At 34.5% G+C, this 25847-nt stretch overlaps 2 protein-coding genes and 1 long non-coding RNA gene across 3 annotated transcripts; 2 read left to right on the top strand and 1 right to left on the bottom strand.

The window, feature by feature from the left end:
* The first annotated feature begins 2131 nt into the window (after positions 1-2131).
* LOC136042721 (uncharacterized) lies at positions 2132-6300 on the top strand. Its single transcript, XM_065727680.1, has 2 exons — positions 2132-2194; positions 4907-6300. Exon 2 carries the CDS (start codon positions 5069-5071, stop codon positions 6092-6094), a length of 1026 nt encoding a protein of 341 aa, XP_065583752.1. The 5' UTR covers positions 2132-2194; positions 4907-5068; the 3' UTR covers positions 6095-6300.
* Positions 6301-6599: 299 nt separating this feature from the next.
* Positions 6600-11823, bottom strand: LOC136042722 (uncharacterized). The gene is made up of 3 exons (XM_065727681.1): positions 11651-11823; positions 9377-9698; positions 6600-7347 (listed from the first exon to the last, which is right to left on the bottom strand). Exons 1-3 carry the CDS (start codon positions 11820-11822, stop codon positions 7044-7046), a joined length of 798 nt encoding a protein of 265 aa, XP_065583753.1. The 5' UTR covers position 11823; the 3' UTR covers positions 6600-7043.
* A 186-nt stretch (positions 11824-12009) lies between these two features.
* On the top strand, positions 12010-25279 carry LOC136042719 (uncharacterized). Its single transcript, XR_010621399.1, has 2 exons — positions 12010-12272; positions 25115-25279. It is a non-coding gene; the product is annotated as an uncharacterized LOC136042719 (long non-coding RNA).
* Positions 25280-25847: the final 568 nt, after the last annotated feature.

The raw sequence follows: 25847 nt of genomic DNA, 5'->3' as shown, positions 1-25847 counted from the left end.
TGTCAAAAGATTTTGTTTTTGAGTCTTGGCACTGAGAAAAAGAAATTGATAGGCCTATCATTACTTTTTTGGCAGTCTGTTTTGGTTTTTGTGTTGCTTTTTTTTTGCCAAGAGGGGTGGCTTTTACAACATAACCTAGTAGTTTTTTAGGGGATTTGTATAATAGAAAGTAATTGTATGAGAAGTGCAAAAATTATTAATTTAAGTTTTGAATTTTTGTGAGGAAATGGTGGCCACTTTACTGCCTATTTTCATCCAATTAAAGCCCTGCATTATATGACATATCACCTCCTCTTTTCATCCGAAAACATTAAAATAAAGGCGAAACTCTTTAGTACTTTAGACCATTTCCACTACCTACCTACAATGCATAATTGTCGATGTTATTTTTAAATTGTGGGTATTTCTTTGTTTGCAAGTTTATCCAAGCAACCTATTATGCACCCCCCCCCCCCCCAAAGAAAATCCTGGATCCACTATTTTCTCTCTGAAAAACCCATTTAAAATAACAAATCTCAAACCATTAAACTGTCTAATAACAAGACCAAGAGCCTGAGTCATAGATCTCAGCAGAGAATGTCTAAACAGGTTTTTTGGAATTGACCGTGAAATAGCAAGGCTCTGACTGTGATTGTGTATTATTGCGTAATATCTTTTTCAATTGAAGAAACATATGACCCGGTATTAGCTGAACTGATAGCTTTTGCTAAATTCGAAAACAGGTAGCGCTTTATAAGTAAAACTATTCAACTTAATGACCTACTTGTTCAGAAAACAGAGACAATTTTAACTGTGAAAAAATCAAATTTCTAGGTGGTATAATAAAGTAGTTATAGTAGATTGAATGTCAAATAGTGTGAAGAGTGAACAAAGTGACTGAGTACCGGTGGGTTTACCCTATTTACCACAAATATGTTTATAATAAGGTTAGTTTAGCTTAGGTTATTCTAGGTCTTCTGGTTTGAAGGTACACAAAAAACATCTTTCTAGGTTAAATCCTAAAGTGCTTAAATTTGAAAGTGCAATAGAGGCAATTATAATATTTGTAAAGAGCATAAAAAAGGCATCAAGTGATATGTTCACTATATTGCTAAGCCAATAATAGGCTATGGACAGTCATATTGGCCCTATTTACCTTGTAATTATGAAAAACAACATTCTACCTTAATTTTCAATTAGCAGTTTCTTTTTCTCTAGCTCTAGTTCTGAAATGCAATACCTACTAATTGAGTAGAATTTATTAATGTTTTTTGGAAAATTTAAGAAATGCATTTGCATTAAACCTTGTAGGCCTAATCAATAAAACCTTGTAAATTCAGCAAAGTTTTACAACTATGTACAATTAAGTACAAAACAATGATTTTGTAGGCTACATCATTTAAGCAAAACATCTATTTTGCAAGGTTTCATTTTTGTAAATAACAGATTTATAAATGTCATCAACGGTCAGGACCCTCTAGAGGGAGAAGGAGCGGAGGTAGCCTAGATACTTCAAAATACCTTCCCGGAACCCCTACTTTACCCTGTAGGCCCATCCCTGAAAGTTTCATTTTCCTAGCCTAACCCCTTTCCAAAATGGCCGAAAGTAGAATTTTCCGTATTTCTTACCTCTTCTGGTAAACAACTCCAAAGTCCTTCGAATCTTTCTTTTTTAATTATTCTAGTTTCCATCCTTTTTTCCATTTTCAAAACAGTGTGTATTCCACGTCAAGGGAGATTAGGGTTGCCGCTGGGTAAAAAAATTGCTAGAGACTTAAAATAAAAATCACTAAACCAGCGTGTAAATCCCTTGATAAATGACTAGAGATTACTATAATTATAATTTTTTTTATTATTGTAATTAATCAATTTTTTGTATCCGTACTATATTTATACATAAGTATCTACAGGAAGGGGGTAAAATTACTCCCAGGTGTGGAAAAATATCTAGATATATCTTGTTTTTTTCTCAAGCGAAAATTACCCTTGAAATTTTGAAAAACACCCTTTTGTATCTTTTAAACAAAATCCTTGCTTCCTCCCTGTATTTTCCTTAAGCGGGGCTCAGACGACGTTCGTAAAGTTCATAAAGTGGTTCACAAAGTTTGTTTCCGTAAAGTTTTCACCGCTCACACGAGCCTTGTACTTTACGTGAGTTTTGAGCAGCAAACTATTCAAATTTCAGAAGCATTTGAAGAAGTAAGGAGTTCAGGGTGTAAGTATAGTTTAATGAGGCATAAGGGCTTATTATGTTACTTATTCTGTTTTCCTTCAGGATTCGGAATATCCAGATTCCCTGGTTTTTCCTATTTTCTTGTGAAGTTGAAAAATCCTAGTAAGGTGCCAAAAATCCTAGCAAGAATTCAGTCTTATAGCACACTTGATATTTAGGGCAAAACGTTGAAACTAAATTCCAAACCACTGATGTCTACTACACTTAAAGATACTCAAGAGAGACTTCCTACCATTCCTCTTAGTCAGCTCCTAGTCTTTTCAAGGTGATGTCAAGCCATTATTGTAACCTCTAATTTGCTGCTGACAAAACAGGCTTATCATCTGAGTCCCAGCAATGTCAGATCACAGAAATTGGGAGGATTCACTTAAATAGTTATCTGGTTTATTGTCCTTTGTAGGGATATGTCATCAGGCAAAAGTGTGTCCCAGGAAGGTATTTTGAGGTACCTACCTCCACTCCTTCTAGATGGTCCCCAAATTTGCCTACATGATAGGTCTATATCTATTGAAATTTTGACAAAACAACATTTTACCTTAGTTTTTGGTTATAAGTTTCTTTTTCTCTGTCTTTAGTTCTGAAAAACCAATTCCTATTGATTGTGTAGAAATTAAAGCCATAACGCTTGCTGATCATCATAATTGTTTTTTAAATTCCTTTTGTTTAAAGTATTTTAGAGAGATTTTAAGCCAAACATGGGCATATTGCTGTCACAAATGGTTTTGCTCAAAGAGCAGGTTGAAAACAAATATAATATATAATTTTTCTTTTTTTTTATTATTTAAATAATATAATGTCACAAAATTAAGCAGTCATTATGCTAGTTGTATGTTAAGTAAATACAATCCCTGATGGAGTTTTGTTGATACTTGTTTTTAAATTAATTTGTTTAAATAAAATGTATATTGTTTGTGGGACAGTAGTGAACATTGCAGCAACAATGACTTGAGTTGTTTTTGTTCAATATTTTCTTTTTTTAAATAATTGTTGTTCTATGGTCACATTTGCATTCCATGCTAAGTGGCTGGCACTCTAGATTGGGAATCTTTTGTCCAAGAGGCACAGGTTTAATTCCTGGCATTGTCAGTTTATTTGGTCTAGGACAGTGATGTGACTCTGTAACCTCAGACAGAATTGGCCCTACTTTAAAAGGTAACTTAGAGAAATCAGGGGACAGTATACAGGAAGGGCATGCAAAAGCATGGTATGGCTGGCCCCTAGCTTCCTATTGAACTTCATGGCTAAAGGACCACCAGGTCCTTTACTGGCCTAATGGCTTGCCATATAAACTTTCTTTTAAACCCATATATACAAATGAAGAAATGCCAGTAAGGTCCTTCCTTTTCAATGAATTGTATAGACATGTATAGACAAGAATGTGGGTCATCATAGATGGCTAAAGTTAATCTTCACTGTTTTGTTTTAATTGTCATGGCTCTGAGGCTTTAGTGTAATAAAACCTACTTATGTCCATCCATTTTCTTTAAACAGACAGGAGTTCTATGTTTCCTAGCTTCAATAAATTTATATGCAATTTCGAGACCAGGGGTTACAAAGTAGGTCAAAAATTACAAATGCAACTGTGGTATAACTAATTAATTTGTAAGAAATGTATATCAATATAAAGATTAAGAAAAACAAATCATGTAGAAGACAAACAAATAAATAAAAGTATTCCTTTACAACCATTTAATGAAGTGTCACAAATGTAGGTCAAACTTAAGATTGAAATGAACAAAGCTTCCAGTGACCTTTCACTTAGCCTACATAGCCAGGGGAAAATCATGGAGCTGTATACTAATAATTGGAAGTGTCTCACTTCCCTGGCTAGTTTAGGACTTTTAATTGATTAGTCTACTGAAATTTTCCAATCCTGTGCAATTGAAATATTTTTCATTTTTCAGCAGAGCATTAAGACAATCTATCACAATGAAAAATACCCAGAGCATCTTGAATGGAATGACTAAGAAAGACAAACGAAAACCACAATATGCAATCTTACAATTAAGCTTCTAGCCACACTAATGACTTAGGCTACCCAGTTCTGAAATAACTGCTGAAGGTGTATTTGTTTATACAATTAGAAACTGGCCCAAAGCCCCAACCTTTTCCTTGTCAGAAATTCACATATTCAAGCAATACAATATATTTAAATGTTACAAATTTTGTCATTATCATAATTATCATTACCTTAATTTTATTATTAATTACCTAATTTTATCTTGATTTTTGGTTTTCAGTTTCTTTTTCTCTGGCCTTAGTTCTGAAAAGGCAATTCCTGTAGTAGAATTCTGTTGCAATTCCTTGAGTAGAATTTTAAGCCATAACACTAGGTTTTCTAAATTTAGGAACTCTTTTCTGCCAGTTTCTGAAAAGGCAATTCCTGTTAATTGAGCAGAACTTTAAGCCATAACACTGGGTTATCTAAATTTGGGAATACTTTTTTATGCCACCTCCTTATACATTAAATATATGGCTGACATTATTTAAAAACAGAATGATTAGCCCAATGCCTATATTATATAGTCTATTTTTGTTGAGATTGTTGTTTAAACTAGATTTTTAAGTTAATCTGGTTTATTGTCCTTTTGCTTTTTTCAAATAAAACCATAGAAGCTAGCTGATCATATTTCTGGAAAATCTTGGGCTTTACATATTAAGCCAAACCTAGCTTATCTTTTTTTTCATTTCCAGGTCAAGATGGAAGAGGAGCTGTTGCTACTTTGAAAACTGCAGTTGCTGCAGCTGCTTCTTTTGAAGAAGAGAAAGAAAACCAGAGAAAGAAAAAGAAGTGTATGGGTTAGACCAATTTTTGATGTTTCAAGGAGGATAGGTCAGGGGCCATCTCATAACCTCATGAAAGAGCTAATCATCTCAAATGATGTGATTATGTTTGCCAATTATGTCAGAATGACTCCAGAAAGTTGGAATTGCCTTCTTGGTAAGGTGTTCAATAAGTTGGAGAAGAGTACAACAAATATGAGAATACCCATATCTCCTGCTGAACGATTGTGTGTTACAATTCGTTACTTAGCAGATGGGAAAACCCAAAAGTCTTTGATGTATGAGCACCGCCATGGGCACAGCACAATTGTTGGGATTACCACAGAAACTATGACTGCCATTATTGATGCACTGAAAAATGATTATTTACCAAAATTGTCAACTGAGAACATGAAGGAAGTTGCTAACTACTTTTACTCCCGCTGGAACTTACCAAACTGCTGTGGTGCAATTGATGGCAAACATATTCAAGTGGTTGCTCCTTATAAATCTGGGAGCACGTACTACAATTACAAGAATTTCTTCAGCATTGTCCTAATGGCAGTTTGTGATGCTGATTACAAATTTACTTTTGTAGACATTGGTGCACCTGGTAGTAGAAGTGATGGGGGAGTTTTCTCTGATACTCAGTTTGCCAGAGACCTTGACAGTGGTGCTTTTCGCCTACCACCTGATGCCTTTCTGCCAGGATCAACAACAATGTTTCCTAACTTTATTGTGGGGGATGAAGCTTTTCCCTTAAAAAGCTACATCATGAGGCCTTACCCTGGACAATATTTGGACCATCAAAAACAGGTATTTAATTACAGATTATCGCGAGCCAGAAGAATAATTGAAAACTGCTTTGGCATCCTTGCCGCGAAGTGGCGGATCTTTTTTACACCAATTCACACTTCACTTGAAAAAGTGAACCTGATAGTGATGTCATGTGTTTGCTTGCATAATTTCCTGAGAGTTAGGGATGGAGTGACAGTGACCACTGCAAGGTATATTAATGTTGGAGATGCGGATCAAGGTGATGAGGACAATGGCCAGTGGAGAAATGTCCCAGCCCCAGCTGATACATGGGACAGAATAAACAGGCTTAGGGGCAAATAACTATACTATTGAGGTGAAAAAACTTCGTGATACCCTATGCATTTACCTCAATGGTATTGGAAAAGTACCTTGGCAGAATGATATTGTAAATAGACAGTAACTGTTCAAGCCTTGTGTAGAATTATGTTGCTGCCTTATGATTTTACATAGTTATATTATTATTGTATATATTATGATTGTTATATAGTTATAATGAAAATGTCATAGTTTGCTGCACAATTTGATTTCTAAATCGTAGGTAATGTAGTAGAAGTGATTATACTGCAATCACTGTGCATAATTGGTGACTGACTACAGCAATCTCAGAATATTTCTTAGCTTTTAAGTATATATAAGTACTTTTAAGTATCTGAAAGGTTACATATCTAAAAATCAAAATGAAATTTTGATATGAGACACTTTATATGAGATTAATTGGATGCTGTACAGTCATTCTTTGTCACATGTGGAAATAATTTTTCATTCTTAAGTTATTTTTAATTAAAACAGATTCTCAATTTTACAATACTTGAATATACACGTGAAAATTCATAAAACAATATACTGAAGTGAAATTTGGCCGGTATGTACTTACAAGTTTAGATTCCTTGCTGTGAAACAGAAAACTTTTTTTTTAACTTTCTTCCCTCTACTTACATTTCGGGATCCCAAAAAGTGGATGATGTTGCCATCACAACCAACATAGTAGCAGCTTCCAATAACTATTATCATGTATCAAATTTGTTCACAGTCAAATAGTATACATATCACAATCTTGTTGGAAGTACTGGCAAAATTTAGCCTATTTGCCATGGTTATAATATGGAAATGTGAATTTACTACAAGCTATACACTACCATGAGAAATTAAATCTGATTTGAATTACAAACTACTATTCACAACAGAATAGTTACAAGTATTATTGAGCAAACATTATACAAATAAAATCTTGAATAAATGGTAACTGTTTTTAGCAGTAATCATGAAAATTGAAATTCTTCACAACGTTTTCTTGTACTGAAACCCTATTTACTGCCATCTCTGTATACTTAGCAAGCACTCCGAACATTTCAGCCTGAGCCTTGACTCTTAAGTCAGTCGGCAGTTTCTTCAAGTCTTCAGCCAAGGCCATGGAGACCCAATCCGCTGGCTGTTCTTTTTTGCTTTTCTGTTGCCCAATGACATCCACTAAGTCTCCAATTTTGTGTGACATGGAAGAAATTTGTGCATCCAGGTCTGCTGGGTCACAAGACTTCCTCCTCTTTTTATGGCCACTTGAAAAAGGAAAAAAAATGAACAAAAAAACATGAATGTTTGAACAACAAAAAGAAACCAAAGAGCAACCCCAGGACAAAGTGAATGTAGGAACTAGTGTAAGAGGCAATGAGTTTGAGCTGCAACAGCTATGAAAAAATGACAGATTAGGTCACAGGGTCAGACTAGGGCTAAGTCAAGAAAGGTATGCTTATTAGCTATGAATATACTAAGATTAATGCATAATGACATCTTAAGAACCATGGGTCACTCAACTGATAAGTGAATTTCTTTTTCCTCATACAGTAGGCCATTTTACATTTATAACCAAGCTGATGCTTGAGATTTTTGCATTCTCATATAAATGCATTCTATCAATTTGTTCTTGAGCAATACAAAACAAGCCCCAATAGTGATTAAATCCATTGATATAATTTTAGTCTTATGCCTAAATAAGATTGAAATTACCTCTCAGACTTTGGACCTACTTGGGATGCTTCCTCTGCATCAGTTTCTTTTGAAGGCACAAAAGAGACTGAAACAATACCAAATAAAATGTGGCATTGGTAGAAAAATGACATTGTAAAACCTTTCTCAACGAATTGTGAAATTGCAATTGTGGAAGTCCATGGACCTAAGGTGTTAAAACACAGAGAACATAGCTCTGTGACATGATTTGTTGATTATTTCACAAGGGGCTCTAGCTATGGGGTTGCTAATGTCTCTACACTTGGTGTGCAGTGCATTCTGGCTTGTTTTGATTGTAGCCTATTTGCTTGAGACTACTTCTCAACCCATTTCCACTCTGATTGGACACATTGTGCAGTGGCTTCTTATGATTTATTTTGCTTGCTTAATATAGGCTACTACTGAATGAACCCCTGCCCCTCTGCCTGTGTTTGCTTTACTTTCTTGGCTTTGCTGTGTTACCTGTTTATTTTTAACCTAGGCTATTGGGATATTTGTTTTCTATCCTCAACATTGATGGTGGTCTTATCAATAATCTACCTATTCTTGAGAATAAGCTTCTGAATCATTATATATTGTGTTTAAAAGAACATTTCATGGCTAACCACAGCATTGGTGTACTAGACATTAGTCCCAACTTTAAAAAATTTTCAGTTCCAGCTAAGCATATCTACTTATGTAGCATCACACCTTAATTCAAGAATTTTATTTCTGAGTAATACTTTTTTTTAACTGTAGAAGTGCAAAGAGCATAGTAATAAATGTGTAGCCTATTTACCTACAAATTACAAAGATGAAGATTTGGAGAGATTTTTTCACAAAAGAAGAAGAAGCTTGATTTAAAAAATAAATATATTTCTAACAGAAAGCAACTGACATCAATGAAATCAGACAAAAAAACTCATGGAGAATAAATAATGTCAGCCTTATATTTAACCAATAAGGAGGTAGCACAAAAGAGTATTCCTAAATTTAGAAAAGCCAGTGTTATGGCCTTAAGTTCTACTGAATTAACAGGAATTGCCTTTTCAGAACTAAGGCCAGAGAAAAAGAAACTAATAATAAAAAATTAAGGTAAAATGTTGTTTTGTCAAAATTTTTAACTGTAGAAGTGCACAAGAGCATAGTAATAAATGTTTAGCCTATTTACAAAAGAGTATTCCTAAATTTAGAAAAGCCAGTGTTACGGCCTTAAGTTCTACTGAATTAACAGGAATTGCCTTTTCAGAACTAAGGCCAGAGAAAAAGAAACTAATAATAAAAAATTAAGGTAAAATGTGTTTTTGTCAAAATTTTTAACTGTAGAAGGGCACAAGAGCATAGTAGTAAATGTGTAGCCTATTTACCTACAAATTACAAAGATGAAGATTTGGAGAGATTTTGTATTTTGACAATTAGTTAGTAACCTTAGCTCATGTCTCTGGGGGTGTTTTAAATTGCAGTTAGTCTTCAGCTTCTAGGATATCTGTGCTTTTTTACTATATGGAAAATTTTGTTCTCAAACAATACAAAACAAGCCACAATATTGATTAAATCCAGTGATATCACTTTAGTCATATGCCTAAATAAGATGAAAATTACCTCACAAAATTTGGACTTGCTTGGGATGCTTCATCTGTATCAATTTTTTTGGAAGAGTTCTGTGATGCTTCTTCAGCTTCTGGGGACAGGCAGACTGTTGCTATGTTGCTACTTCCACTAGATGCCTGTACATAATTAGTTATGCCAGCTCTTGGCTTGCGGAATTTAAGTTGGTCTGAGCAAAATGTATCAATAGCAAGGAAATGTGGCCAGGCAATAGGTTTTATTTCCCCACCTTTGGCTCCTGAAGGCTTTTTAAGGCTCCGCTTGTGGCGGCAATAGGTTTCCCTCAACTTTTTCCACTGCTCTTCACATGAGTGAGCTAAAAGACAACTAAATATTAGCAAGGTCATGGTGGTTCTGTGCTGAAGATAGAAGCTTTTAGAATAAATAAAATAAACCTGAATATGAAACTAGGAAATATAGAACTCCTGTCTGTTTACAGGAAATGGATAAACATATGTAGGTTTTATTACACTAAAGCCATAGGGACATAGCAATTAAAACAAAACAATGAAGATTAACTTATAAAAAATGACATTATATAAACATAAAACTCACAAAGAAAACAAATCACAAATTTTACTTTCATGCTCAGCTGCCAACCTGAGCAATTGCCCTAAATTTTTAAACCTTGTAAAACATTCACCCCCATTACATTCACCAGCCATCTCTCATGACCCTCTCATGCACTTCTCATGAAGTGCAATAGGAATCTATGGGCCAGCCATTTTATACTTTTGCATGCCCTTCCTGCTTACTGTCCCCAGATTTCTTCTTCCAGACCTTCCTGGGACATACAGACAATCAGCAATATTAATACAACATGTAAAAAGAACAACAGTCCATATTTTTTCACAAAAGAAGAAGCTTGATTTAAAAAATAAATATATTCTTAACAGAAAGCAACTGACATCAATGAAATCACACAAAAAAACTCATGGAGAATAAATAATGTCAGCCTTATATTTAACCAATAAGGAGGTAGCACAAAATAGTATTCCTAAATTTAGAAAAGCCAGTGTTATGGCCTTAAGTTCTACTGAATTAACAGGAATTGCCTTTTCAGAACTAAGGCCAGAGAAAAAGAAACTAATAATAAAAAATTAAGGTAAAATGTTGTTTTGTCACAATTTCAATAGATATAGACTTATCATGTAGGCAAATTTCAGGCCATCTAAAGGGAGAAGCAGTGGATGTGGGTAGTTCAAAATACATTCCTGGGGCATACTTTAGCCTGTAGTCACATCCCTGAAAGTCTCATTTTCCAATTTTGAAAAAAAATTAAAAAAAACATTGATATGGCTCAAAATTCTACTCAAATGGCAGGAATTGCATTTTCAGAACTAAAAGCAGAAAAAAAACAACAAATGAATGAAAATTTAGGAAAATGATGTTTTGTCAAAATTTCAGTAGGTAATAGACATGTCATGTAGGCATATTTCAGGGCCCTCTAGAGGGAGAAGGAGTGGAGGTGGGTACTTTAAAATATCTTCCCAAGACATACTTTAGCCTATAGACCCATCCCAGAAAGATTCATCTTTAAACCTAAACCTAACAGGTCCATTAACTAAAATTTTACCAAAACTAGGCCTGTTTAGGCCAGCATATGGTGTGCCAAATGTTAGAAACATAATGCAAAAAGTATGCACTGGGTATGCCAAATGTTACAAATAATCTATTTCTATATCAAGTGTGTGTCTGTGGTAGACTTGTCTACCATTCAGAAAAAGGGTATGTGCAAATAATTAATAGTGAGGTAGCCTAGTATGCCAAGTAGGCTACTAGACAAGCCAAAATAAAACACTTGGAATATGGTACCTAAAATCATATGGCTTTGTACTGGTTCCCAGTGAGGTCCACAAGTTTTTCTGGGTTATCACTCATTTAACATGCACCACTCCAGGGACTGAAGGCCCGTTCTTGAAATCTGGGTGATCTTTTTGTGGAGTGTTGGCCCAGTCAGAGCCATCACTCTTCAGACTGATCACTCAGATTCAAGAATGGATCATCAGTCTATAGAGAGGTCAGCCAGATTTCAAGAATAGGTCATAACTCTATCAAGAGATCATTCAGATTTCAAGAATAGGCTATCAGTCCCTGGAGTGACGACCTCTCAAATGAGTGGTCACCCATAAAGACCTCTGGACCCCTCTGCTGGTTTCCCCTGCTTTGAAGGAATGAGTGAGCAATAGTTGCTTCTTTTGCAGATAGTATAGCATCTGATATATGATCTAAAGTGCAACCACACAACAAAAGTAGTGTTCAACCCACCTGTAAACTCACCACCAAACTGAAGGCACATAACAGTCATAGCATAACTAATTTCTTTGAATATATTTTCTATGCATATTCTATCTTTGTGTTTTCCTTGAGAAGCCTGGAATAAGACAGGCTTCTCTCGGACTAGAGAAACGAGAATGTCTTCAGCTTCAATATTCCACATTTCTCAATATGTTTAAAAGTTTTGCTCTGAAACTCTTTCCCTATTGGTCAACTTTACGAAAAAAGTTAACTAAAGTTTAACTTTCACATTTGGTGTCGTAAAGTTGTAAAGAAGTTTAACGAAGCAACTTCATGAAGCTTACCAACCACTTTATGAACTTTACGAACGTCGTCTGAGCCCCGCTTTATCTGATACCCTTGGCTTTTACCCTGCACACTGAAAATTGGTTATTAGGGATCTAATCAAAATAATTATTTTGCTTTTTAATTTTTTTTTTTTATCGACCCAAAACCACAGTTTTTATCCCAAAAATTATCGAGAATATTTTTCTTTTTTCCTCTATTTGAGGTAATATAATAATTGAGACACCAGTGACAATTTTGCAAACGGCACTTTTATATTTTCATGAAATAAATGTGCCTTACTCTTCACAGATTTCGATAAGCACAGGTTAGGTTGCTTCTTTAAAAAATGAGGTACTTGTTACTTATATGGAACACACCCAAGAAGTAAAGTTATGTTAATCCTAGTGAAATAAGCCAAATATGATGAAAATATAATTCTTTAGTTTATATACTAATATAATTTTCTCTGTATATTTGCACATTAAGGGGTGTCAAGGCAATTTAATATAACCCAAAATTTAAGCCACCCTCCAAATATGCACATATATAGCCCAAAGAAAACAAGTCCAACGCATTCCGTCACCCATTATTTGTCTTGGCGGCAATGGAACTGGTTTTCATAGATCGTACATCATCCTTATTATACTTAGCAAATTATATTTAGAAAACTTTCATCCCCAAACCTATCCTGAGGGGCAGCATAGGTCATGTTAAATCTAAAGGTATAGTTTTGGAACCTTTCAACTAAGCTTTACAAAAACAGCTATCTGACGCTTTTGATCTAACAACTTTTTAAGGAAAAAAGGACGTGGAAGAGTGGGGGGTGGCTTATAGCCATCCAATCGTTTAGGTCAAATAAAAAGGACACCAGAAATTTTAGTTTGAATTGAAATGAGGGCTCATTGAAATGAGCCCTCTTCCAAAGTTCTTGGACCGTGGGTTCGATTCAATTACGCCTAGGGATTATCTAAGTTCTGTATCATGGCTGTAGAGATGGCTGAAACCTAGTGAAGAACAAACTCTGGCACATATCTGACTTAGTTAGCTACCCTATTCTCGGAAGTTTGTCTCTAACTATTCCAAATGAGGAAAATCCATATGTTTTTTTTCGATTTTTATTTTAAAATAAGTTATAGGAAAAGATGAACTCTAGCCCATATTAAGTGAAATATTAAAATAAAATGCAATTTTAACAAAAATTAAATCATTATATGTGTGATGATGTGACACACTTATCCTTCAAAAAAATAATATAATATAGTTTATCTTTTCATTTTAATGTTTTATCTAACTTATGTAAGTAAAAAGTCTCAATAAAGAATTGCTTTTACCACAATTTGGAGGCAAATTTACTAAAACAATCAAAAAAAAGTAAAAATCTGCTTTTTAGTGGAAGCTAGCGACCTAGTAAGAGAAAATCATGTCTTTTAGCATTAGTGATAAAAATTAAAATAATTTTACCATTTTGGGAGGAAAGCCCCCACTCTTTACTCTCAACCGACTTCAGTAGTCAAACTACGATTGATTTAATCCATCCGGTTATATTACAAATCCTATTATAATATGTACCAAGTCCTATTTTTTTTTCAATAATTTCTTTTTTCATTTAGAAAATTATATTATATGAATAAAAGGTTTCTTATTTTTCAATGATTCCAATTCTCTTCTATGTGCAGATATAGAGGGTGTATTTACGTCCATCAATAATTCCTATTTCAAAGGTTTCCACAGAAGAAAATCTAATTTAGAAGTGATACTTTACAGAGAAAAAAACACTCATATGAAGACAAAATTCAACCCGAGCAAATGTTGCTCGGGTTGAAATATAGACCACAGATATATATCACACTCTGGGGTCTGTATCTGCTATGAATTTACGGTTGGAAGTCAACAGTTTCAAAGGCAGTATATTTGCGTAAATCCAAATCTGGAACATACTAAGAACTGTTGTCAATCACAATTTTGCATTTTTGTTAAATAGTTATCTTCTTGAATAATTTATTCGATTGAATCATGAATCTAGGAGCTATACTGAGAAAAATTTCTGAATTTTGATGACATCAGTAGTTTTAGAACAAAAATCAGTATAAATAACTAGCTAGAAGAAAATCACCAGGAAAGATAAACAATAACTAGAAATAGTGATAGATCACTAGGGGTGGCAATTCTGAGAGAGATTTCTGAGATAGTGAATGCTTAAATGAAGATATTGATGTAAAACAAGGTAAAAATCATCCGTTCAGGATTTTGTTCTTTGATCTTTTACCTTATTCAGTGTGCTCACGATATATTGCTCAGGTGTAACTTTATACATAAGAAACTTAGTGTTGTCACCTAATTTATGAAACTGTACAAGCTTCAGGATTTTAAAAATTAGGGTTGGCTAAAGAGCGATTTGAATGATTGGAGCCAATTGGGCTCCGCATTTGTAAAGACCCCGCGCTGCCATCAGAATAAACAAAATTTGAAAGTTCTGAAATATTCATTTTCCTAGCTAAAACAAATAAAAACTATCTAATATCAACAATAAATCAGAAAAATTTAATAGCTTAGCAGTTATGTCGATTGAAAGTGAAAGACGCAAGGACATTACATCTTCAAAGAGTTTTGGAAGAATTTACAAATCAAAACTTAGAAACTTGTAGGGGCTTGAACCCTCTACTGTAAGGTTCTCTGATATGCATGATCTAATGGTTTGATTTTAATTTGAATTCTTTGACTATTAGTGCGTGCTTCCTCCTTCTTTCAAAACCAGGCAAATTTTAGCAGATTCTTAGCCATTTATGGATTAAACTAAGTCTAAAAAGTCTTATATATTTGGAATCAACCTGACCAGTCGATGACATATCCATTGATAATACAATTTTGTTTCTAGAGTTTTGTTTACTATTGGGCCTTGTAGCTTCATTCTTACAGTCAATTAACACAAACACTTTGATATTTTAGGACATAAATCCAAAAACTTAAAGAATAAGACATTATCTGCAGATATTAGGGGTTTCAATTCCAATTAAGAGAACTTGGAGAATGATTGGAGTTTTAATTAGATATCTGGGTCGCAGCGGTTGCTAACAACCTAATAAAAAGCGATGTCGTCCCACAGTAAAAAACAAAATCCCCCATTATTCCTGAAACTAGAGTCAAGTCAAAAAAAGAAGTACACTATTAGAACCATTTTGTCTAAAATCCCAATATAAGAAATTAACTGTCCCTAATGTCATCTTTAACTGAAACTAAATGTTGACAAAATAGATGTCTCAAACTTTTGATAAAATGTTATTTTTGGGAAATGATGGATGCAGAGGGGGAGCGACTTATTGCCCTCAAATCTGGCCCATTACAAGCAAAGCTTCTTGGGCCTATTAACTGATTTACTTTTGTAATAGTTTTTCTTTTAGTATTAATAAACTGATTGATTGATGGAAATCATTTTTGACTCTTACAAAGGAAAACTTACGATTTCAAATGAAATTCCCAATCTGAAGTTTATATAATCATTTATTCCATAAGAGCCTTATTTGCAAAAAGGGTATAACATAAACTTTTGCCCCAGGGATCTGGTGGGTTATTTCAACCCTGGAGTTATTGTTAAATGCCCTTTGGGCTATTTAAAACAAAATGGCGATGTGACAGTTGTTATCAGATGCATTTATGAAAAATGGTGTCTAGACAGGGGGGGGGGGCTTATCACCCTCCATCACTTTAAATCTTTAAAATGTCACTAGAACTTTAGATTTCTAATCCTGTCAGCCCTTTCGGAAGTGTATACGACCTCCCTTTACATGGAGTTTTTACATACCCCGGGAGCATAAATTACATATTTTCCCTGAGAGCTTTGGACAGGATCGTCCTCCTTAAAGACTTAGTTACAAGACGTTTAAACTATGCTGAAGAAAATCACTGTTTCAAAATTTTTATTGGCGGGGTTGGGAAGAATGATATGCATGGGGTTTTCGGAGTTTTTAGTGATTTGAGGTTGCCCTCAAATCACTAATAACTATTAAAAAGGCCACTAGAACTTTCAAGTTGCAATCGAACAAAACCCTTTCAAATTTTATAAGCCCACTAAAAATTTTTTTAAGACAACTTTTATACCCCCGAGGTTAAACTTACAGCTCTTTCCCTGAGGGATCTAGGGAGGTGTATCCTCAAAGACATAATTTTCGGATTGTCTAACTATCTTGAACAAAATGGCTATCTCAAAATTTGAAGGTATGTTCTTATGGAAATGATGGGTGTCAGGGGCTTTTTACCTTCCAATCACTTTTGAATATTAAAATGGGCACAAGCCTTTTTCATTTCCAGTCAACTGTAGAGGGTAGATAGTAAAATGATCGGAAGTATACACCCTCTTATTATGTAGATGGAATACTTATTTTATGTTCTAATGTAGTTTTCTGCTTCATAAAAATCTTATGTATATTTTATTTCTATTCATTTTCTCTATCACACTCATTCTAATCCACCTTTCGCTTTTACGCTAAAGTTTAACTTTTGCATTTACAATGATTCAAAAATGAAAAAAAAGCCCCTAAAAAGCCAGTTTTTTAATATCATTTTAAAGGTGGGCCTTAAATGCCAAAATTATTAGTTTCGTCTTCATCTGCATCCTCATTGCCCTGAAGTTATCAAATCAATCAAACTCCTTTCTTTGATTTGTGGTCATGACTCTTGAGGAAATTTAGAGTTGCTTTGAGAAAACACATTGACAATATTCAAACAACCGATCAAGGTAGCTGATCCATTGAGAGCACCTGAGATTAGAACTTTTTCTTCTGCCTCAGGTTCTTTTGTTTGTATTTTTAGAGGACTCACTGAAAAAAAAAATGTTACTGCAGCTGTGATAATTAAAAGTGCAACATAGTATATTTTGGTCGGAAATGAGTTATCTATGTGTCAAGGCTAAACTAAGCACGATCAATTGAAAAGTGCACTCAGAATTGTATTATATTGTACCTTTACTAATATAAAACGATACATAAGTCTCTAAGTGGTGTATGTTTCTTTTTTTATCAGGTATTACTATTTGCTTCGTCTTTCAGAACGACCACAGCCGACAAAATTTTTCAGTTTTTTTGATATATGTCCCACATCTATGACTATCTTAGTTCTATGACTATCAACCTTAGTTCTTCTGCCCTAGGAATGACACATGGACGGATAATAGATAGACCGATCTATTAACAAATGACCTGATATCAACTATGTACAATCCTAATAGGGGGGGGGGGTTAAAGCCGGATTTGCCTCTCACTCAATCTGACTCTACGTCTTGGCTTTTTCTACTATTAGCCATGGCTTGATACCCACAAACATTCGATTTTAAACAACTCTCCTGAAAAGTTACAAAACTGGTATATGTTCCACTTCTAATTATTACAAACGACTGGGGAAGGGCAAAAACAAAACATAGAAAAATATTAACCAAATAGGATCCTATCAAAATAATGCGATTTACAAAAAGTTGCCTAACAATATACTGTAAATAAATCATTTCACCACATAGTATTTCACTTCACTATAAAAATACTTTAAATAATTGGAGATTAAAAGTCCTAATCGCTTGCATGGTTTAAATATATTCCTCAGACTGAAGAGAAACTAGAAGTGAAATCTTGTCTCAATATTGATAGGAAGAACCGCTCAGGTAAATTTGGCCCTAAAAACTATAAATTTGTGAGTTTTCGGAATCCCTTCCACAAAGAAATGAAATTTAAAAAAAGAATGAAATTCTCAAATTTCCTAAGACTTCCTTTCAGTAATGAAATAGTGGATAGCCATCCCTCTATTTTGTGTGGACTGCTTAACTTAATGTTTAGAGGCAAGTGTGGCTTGATGTGGCAATGCGAACTCTAAGACTAGGACAATTTTCATACAGCTTTACAGAAGTCTAAGTCAATTAGCTATCCCCTAATTTGCTTCCAAAGTTGGGTCAAAATTAGTGCGTTACACGTATAATCTCTTTTGAGTTAGGAGATGGGTCCCAATCCTGGTGTTGCTGGTTATTTACTTTGGAAAGGGGCCCAGCGGCGTGATTCTATATGCTTAGCCAAAGTTGAATCAGCTCTAAATGGGTACCTGGTGAAATTTTGGGAAGATAAAGAGGAAGGCTGCGTAAGAGTAAAGGTTAGCTACCCCCCAGGCCCGCTCCCTTTGCGCCTTTTAGCTCAAAGGTTATGAAATGGAGATCAGCACCGCAAGTAGGAGCTATAAAGTCCATTGTTGTATTCTTTACCTTCACCTTTAGTTTTTGTTGCGATGGCATTGAAGGGGAGACAACGTTAAATGGACATACTGTTTTTTAGAGTATTGTAATGATGGGAGGAGATATCAAGGAATTGCAAAATAGGTGTGGGGTAGTCAAAAAAGTGGAATGTAGATTCCAAGACCAGGAAATCCCGACTTGGAACAAGATGTATACAAAAGATTCTCTTGAGTTCTCTAGCACCAGATATTAGGGCAAAAAATTTGTTTTAAATTTGATTTTAGGACTTAAATTCAAGTAAATTTTAAATTTCCTTTTGTTAGATTATTTCAATTTTTAGGCAGTTTAAAGTCTCATTGTCAATCATTTGGATTAAAATTATGGTAGAGAGAAGTTAAGATTCATGTTTCGTCCTTGTTTTGTCCGATGTTTGGTTATGGTAACGAAGATAAAAAGAAATTATAGACCCCAACAAATTTTGCTTTGAAGGCCTTCCGAAAACAACTTATAACAATTTACAAAAACGGTTCCAAGATTTTGTTTAAAAGATAGGAGGTTTAAAAAAACTTTAAAAAACGCTTCAAAATTATTTATATTAATATTTGTTATGTTTTTTCGAGCTGGACAGAAATTAACTTGGGGATTTGGGGAAGGTTTAGAATTCCCTGTCCCCTCCCAATGGATACGTCCTGGTCAATTTAGTCTTTGGAATTAAAAAAAGCAAAACAAATCTAAAAATAGAAGAAACGCCAATGAATTAACGGCGTGCAACCAATCAGTTTTTGGAAACATAATGCAAAAATGTTTTAGCACACCAGTGGCGTGCCGTCACAGAGCATTTTATTTAAATTGAATTTTTTCTTATAAATTCATGGACAAAACAATGTTCAGTTAAGCTCTTCCTTATAGCTTCTACTATATTCCTAGCTTTATTCTATGACTTTCCAATGCTAAACTTAATTTTAAGCACAGCTCCTTGAGTCAAGAAAGTGTTGCAACTATCTTCAATCAAGGGTTGCTTGGTAGTAAACTTTCACAAATTAGAACACGGAGAGCTTATAGTAGGCTATAGGGCAAGAATTGAAAAAGATCTACCAAAAAACTTTTCATAAATACAGCTTCCAAATATAATAATTGCATCCTACAACCACCCAACCCACCTTTGGGAACATAGATTGCTCTAGGCCATACATAAAAGTACCAATTTTGTCTATTCTTTTAATGGCTTTGTTAATCAAATCTTAGGATGTATTACCTTTTTGATTTCAACTTCAGTCCTACACTGTATTTTCTGAATATTATGTATTTCTATTCCCATCTGTTCCTTTTTTTAGACGTTTACTTACGCCAGCGGATCCAGAGGGTCCGGGGGAGGGACTCTGGGCCCTCCAGATTTTTTTTCTGGTTCCCTCTTACCCTGATTTTTCTTTAATCCTAGTCTTTTTTAGAATAAATTGGTCAATTTGATCAATTATTGGCACCTTTGTAACACCCCCCCAAAAAAAAAACTTTGCTCATTGACAGCCTTGTAACATTGCCCCTCCCCCCTCCAAAAAAAACTGTTCTAGATCTGAGCCTATTACCAAATATCTTCTTGTGGTTTCAGTGGTAATTAGGGTGTCATAAGTGATATCAGTTTGTCCTCAGGCTTGGTCCAGCCAGCACATCGTCCCTTTTTGGTAGCAAGGTTGCATTAAGATTTCAGAGTTCATTGGTATACCCATGTTTTAATAATTCTTCACTTGGATTTGCTTTATTACCTTTGGAGAACAGCTTAGGGCCGCCAAGTTTCATACATATGTATGGAAGGTCCTAGATATCTTCATTTGCAGCATTTTATCCCATTTCTGATTACTAGTTGTCATGTCAGCTCTCTTTTAGTCTTGTTTCTGGCTTACTATGTTCATTGGTGATTAGAGATGTTGTGCCAGCAAGTGTCCTCTAATTGAAGTATCTTATTTCTAACTGTTGGCTCATTTGTCTGAGTTTTTGTCCAGTTTTGTAGTTGTGAACAATAGTTTTCATTTCTTTCTTCAAGTAATTTACTATTTTTGAAGCCTTGTCAAGCCGTATACAAATTTTTGATGAATGTATAACAGTAGCCCTATTGTGATCATCAGTTTCCGGATGTCACTTAAGACCATATTCATTTAAAAGTTGCTAGTTAGTGATGATAGTAGACTGCTCTGTTTTAAATATAATGTGGTTAAATTCTAATCACCCGTTTCTCGTGGTAAATCTACTTAAGGTATAAAATTTGCTTTCTGATAGTTAATTGGCTTGAGGTACCAGTAGCACCGATTCACAAAAACGTAGAGGGGGGGGGGGCACAAAACAATCAGTAATCCACACTAAAATAGAAAATAGGTATTTAATAAAACCAAGAAGTTTTTTTTTAATCTACGGGCACCCCTATATTTTCCCCCCTAATGTGACTACCAGTTTCCAATGGTCACTTAAGACCATGTTGATTTGAAAGTTGCTGGCTAGGGAGGATAGTAGACTTATCTGTTTTGAATGTAATTTGGTTAAGTTCTAATCAACAGTTTCTCGTGGTAAATCTACTTAAGGAAGAAAATTTGCTTTCTGATAGTTGATTGGTTTGAGGTACCAGTGGTACCAATTCACAAAAACGTAGAAGAGGGGGGGGAGGCAAAACAATCAGTAATCCAAAATAAAATAGAAAATATGTATTTAATAAAACCAAGAATTTTTTCAATCTACAGGCACCCCTATATTTTTCAACCCCCCCTCCCTTATCGGCACCCTCTATATTTTTCAACCCTCTCCTCTAATTGACACCCCTGTATTGTTCAAGATTTGTTTGTATAGATGCAATAGTGAAAGATGGTTCAAATTAATCTATATTTAAGCTAAATTTGCTGACAAAATTAGAATATGTTAATTAATCACTAAAACTTGCTTTTCTGTTGTGTTTGAATTGTTTGCGTCGTGTCTTAGTGTCCATTTTTCCTCATATTGCTTTTCTTAATAACCTTATATTAGTAATTTATGTTTTTAGCCGATTTGTTCTTTTCTTTTTCTTTTTTAGAAGAAAAAAGTAAAAAAAAAATTGACAAACATACCGGGCTCAGACCTCTTTCTGTGTTTGAGGTTTTTTTTCATCGGGTAATAGCGCCTTTTTTTTCTTTCTTTTTGTTTATTTTTCTCTTCATATTGGCCTTAAATTATTGATTTATATTTTTGTCGTTATCTTCTTCTCCTTTTCTTTATTCGGAAGAAAAAAATAAAAAAGTAAACAAGCATTCTAGGTTTGAACCCTTTTTTGTGTTCGAAACTTTTTATCACGTCTTAGTGACCATCCTTTTTTATAGCTTTTTTTAATAGCCTTAAATAAGTAACTTATGTTTTTTGTCGTTTTTGTTTTCTATTCCTTTTTTTGAAGAAATAAAGTAAAAAAAGAGGACACACGTTTCGGGTTTGGACCCTTTTCTATTATCAAAGCTTTTTTATCAGGTCATAGCAGCCATTTTTTTTCCCTTGCTTTCCTTAATAGCCTTAAATTAGTGATTTATTTTTTTGCCCTTCTCTTCTTTTCTTTCCTTTTTTTTGGAAGAAAAAAGTAAAAAAAAAAGTGAACACACGTACCTGGTTCGAACCTTTCTCTGTGTTCGAAGTTTTTTATTGGGACATAGCGGCCATTTTTTTTCATCTTGCTTTTCTTATTAGCCTTCAGTTGGGGATTTATATTTTTTCGTTCTCTTCTTTTCTTTCCTTTTTTCGGAAAAAAAAGAAAATAAAACTAACACGCATACTGGGCTCCAACCCTTTTCTGTGTTTGATGCATTTTATCGGGTCTTGGCGTCCTTCTCTTTTTATTGCTTGTCTTATTAGCATTAAATTAGTGATTTATGTTTTTTGCCGTTTTCATATTTTCAATTCCTTTTTTCGAAAGAAAAAACTGGACACGCGTATCGGATTCGAACCCGATTCTGTGTTCAAACCTTTTTTATGCAGTCGTGGCGGTCATGGCGATTGTGATTTATGTCTTTTGCCGTTCTCTTCTTTTCATTTCTTTTTTCAGGAGGTAAAAGTAAAAAAAAGGGGGACACACAGAATCGGTTTGAACCATTTTCTTTATTCGAAGCTTTTTTATTAGGTTGTAGCTGCCATTTTCTTATGTCTTGCGTTTCTTATTAGGCTTAGATTTGTGATTTGTGTTTAATGCTGCTCTCTTCTTTTCTTTCCTTTTTAAGAAAGAAAAAACTAAAAAAAGCAGACACACATACTGGGTTTGAACCCTTTTCTGTATTCGAAGCTCTTCTTAGGGTTGTAGTGGCCATTTTTTATCTTGCTTTTCTTATTAGCCATAAATTAGGGATTTATGTTATTTGCTGTTCTCTTCTTTTCTTTCCTTTTTTCAGAAGAAAAAAGTAAAATAGTGGACACATATACCGGGTTCAAACCCTTTTTTGCGTTCGAAGCTTTTCTTATCGGGTTGTAGCGTCTTATTTTTGTCTTGCTTTTCTTATTAGCCTTAAATTAGTGATTTGTGGTTTTTGTCGTCCTCTTCTTTTCCTTTCCCTTTTTATGGAAGAAAAAAGTAAAAAAAAGTGGACACATCAGTGTTCACTTTTTTAAAGGAAGTATTTTTCCTTGTTACTCAAGCTGGTGAGTCATAAGTTTTCTTCCCAAGGTTTCCGAAAATGGCGATTTTAATATTATACTTCTCATTTTTGACACTATTTCAAGAAGTTTGGGATGGCATACTAACCCCAGAAGTAGCCAAGCAATAAAAGGCATTTGAGTGCACAAAATTATCAAAAGTGTCCAAAATATCAACCGTAACACAGTATACAGGACTTAGTCTTTATAGCATCTTTCATAAGACAGGTAAAAGCCTGGGAGCAGCTAAACCCTTTGCAGAACCCGAACTGCAGAGATGTGAAATCACACAAGGAATTAATTTTGGGTATTAATAAATGCTCAAACAAATTACTAAAAAAATATAAAACAGTATTTGGTCGATAATTACTAAAATTTTTAAGGTCTTTTCCTCGCTTCGGGATAGAGGAGAAAAACCGCACTAAAAAACTATCCGGGACAATTCAATCGGCAAAGGATGATTGGAATAGTAACAATTACTAATAATAGCAATGCAATCATAAGAAAAGTAATGAAAACAGATCCCATCGCTATCCATTGTTGGAGACCGTTTAACGTTTTTAAGCGCAGACTGAATATCATCAAAAGACACGGGTCAAATTTCAGATTCTCGAATGCGGTAAGGTAGAAACAGTCTTAATTTCTCCAAAAAAGCTGCCAGCAATTTATTCTTAATAGCACTAAACAAAGAGACATAATGACTATGAAAATCCTGTAAACTCGAAATACAAGCAAATTCCAGAGAACACTTTTCACAATTAATTACATTTTCCCATGAAGGTTTATCCCTAGGACTGTCCCACGTATTTAAACGAGCAAGGTGCAATTTACTTTTATAATTAAGCTTAGATTTCTTTTTGGTTGTGAAGACAACAAGGACAACGGCTAATAATGGTTTCGCTGTGGTGGGTTAAGAGGTATTAGGCTTAGAGGGGCGTGATAGAGCAACCTCGAGAATGATACAGTTATGAGGCCATTTCAATTGATCTAGATAAAGGCTTACTTTTGCATTGAGAGTTGGAAATCTGATACGGGGATAACAAAAACTTCACATGGTGTTATAATTACAAAAGTTGGCACTTCAATATTCTCTGCGCAGCAGTGGGCTTGGTAGCAATTTGTATCGACAACTGGCGTGAATCGCATGAGATAATGTATCCTCAAGCTTGCCGTCGGTCAAGTTCATGACCCAAATGATAGGCTTTGGAACCACGATATTCTCAACTACCTTTACCTCTGGCATACCTTTCCCCTTTTACTCTCTGAATGGTTATCTTTGGAGCAATTTAGACAACTTTACATTGATCATATACAAAACGCTATTTGTAACATACTCTTTTTTTACAGAAATTCTGGGAGGAATTTCAGCCATTTGACCTTTGAGAAAGACGGTTCGGAATATGTTTTATAGGTTTTCGTAAAATGAAAATTCGTAAAATGTGATTTGTGAAACTTAATGGTCACATATGGATTTTGACACTACGTTGATACATTTTTTGACTAGGTTTAGAGGCAAGTTAACTTCCTGGTTCTTAAGCGCACTCTCAATAACACTATGTATTGTATCTACTCTTTGAATAAGAGAGTGTCCTGACTCACAATATTTCAGAATGATTCTCTCAACTTATGGATTTTTGTACAATTCGCTCTTTATATTGTAGCTCATGATGGAGTTTCTATTTTGCGGAACACATATATCTAACCATATTATTAAACTCCTATTATCAAGAAATGTTTGAAATAATTCATCAAGAAATACTTCCAAAGTACTTACGATTTCATATCCAGTCCTACCATCTTGCATCTCGGACCAAATGGCGCTGTAAACTTTGATAATAGTATCCAATGAGTTTGCCGTAAAACTTATTTTACCTATGAGGTTGTAAGTTTTAATCTTTCGCTTATAACAGAATCAAGACGTCCTTTTTCCTCTTAAAGCTCATACATTTTTCGCAAATATAAGCAGCTGTCAAGATATCCACGAGAAATTTTGCAGCAACGGTAATAAGACTATAGTTTTGAAAAAAAATAATGCAATTTAACGAATGCAATTATACGAATGCAATTTAAAGCATCTTAATTTTACTAGTTTAGTTTCCCGAGCAGGCTACTTCGGTTGAATTTAAAGTGCAACTACAAATTTCATTTCATGTTAATGAATCACGAGGAAAAACAGCAAAAGAATTTTTTTTCTTATCATGTAATTGTATTGTATTGCATCAGATTAACGACGGTCTTTGACTACTAAGGTCCTTGCGTTGGTCTTGCAATGTGCTGCTACAGCTATGTTTGATCTCATTTAAATGCAATTTGAAAGCAATTTATTTTGTTTGTAGGTGGTGGAGTTCCTTTGGGACTGGGTACTTCATCAAAAGTCTTTGTTTTATATGCAAAATAAATCCGTTTCTGCTCGATGTCCTACACTGACAAGTAAAAGTCTGTGTATCCAGTATGTTTTTTTCTTGGTTGTCACGTAATAAAAGAGGGTGTTCTTTCTCCTAGTTTCCTTTTTCGTTTCTTTGTTTGCCAGGCATTTAGTAGTCTTAAAATATAAATTTTTTTTCGTCTCTTTTGACAAAGTCCAGAACGCTTCAAAAATCTCTTTTTTCTCTTCTTGGCTGATTGTGTGACAGGAGCAAAAACATGTTGAACCGGACTTGCTCGCTGTTATCTGACACTCTTTCCCATGCTTTTAACTTTTAATAGGGTCAACATAAATTTTTCCGGAATTAACTGCCACTTTGATTTATTCTTGAGCTATTGACTTTCTGTCTTGACTCTTCTTCTAGTCCTTTGCATCTGCACAGTCAGACTGTTCGACAATGGTCTTACCAAGCGATTCAACTATTAGTGGATCATCTATAATTTGAAAAGGTGACACAAAGTCTGCTGATCTGCTGATTCTGCTGATCAGCTGACACAAATGCTGACACATCTGCAATTCTGCTGAGCTGGACGGACCGAAATTGCTTTTTCTAAGGACATGTGTGCCACAATTTTACTACTTTTATCATGCAAATAGTCAGGCTGAAAGGCCTCACCATACGAATGACAGAAAGAATATATTAT

This window comes from Artemia franciscana, unplaced genomic scaffold, assembly GCF_032884065.1.
Source record: "Artemia franciscana unplaced genomic scaffold, ASM3288406v1 Scaffold_1866, whole genome shotgun sequence".
Lineage (NCBI taxonomy): Eukaryota > Metazoa > Arthropoda > Branchiopoda > Anostraca > Artemiidae > Artemia > Artemia franciscana.
The sequence above is the reverse complement of the archived record's forward strand: the minus strand, read 5'-3'. Positions and strand labels throughout refer to the sequence as shown.

What these genes read in the sequence shown, in the direction of transcription:
- LOC136042721 (XM_065727680.1), top strand. Translation starts at nt 5,069, where the DNA reads ATGAAAGAGCTAATCATCTCAAATGATGTGATTATGTTTGCCAATTAT.
- LOC136042722 (XM_065727681.1), bottom strand. Translation starts at nt 11,822, where the DNA reads ATGTGGAATATTGAAGCTGAAGACATTCTCGTTTCTCTAGTCCGAGAG. An exon ending in GTTTGGTGGTGAGTTTACAG is followed by an intron (nt 9,699 to 11,650) that starts GTGGGTTGAACA and finishes GTTGTCTTTTAG; the next exon opens with CTCACTCATGTGAAGAGCAG. An exon ending in GCAAGTCCAAATTTTGTGAG is followed by an intron (nt 7,348 to 9,376) that starts GTAATTTTCATC and finishes TCCTTTTTCAAG; the next exon opens with TGGCCATAAAAAGAGGAGGA.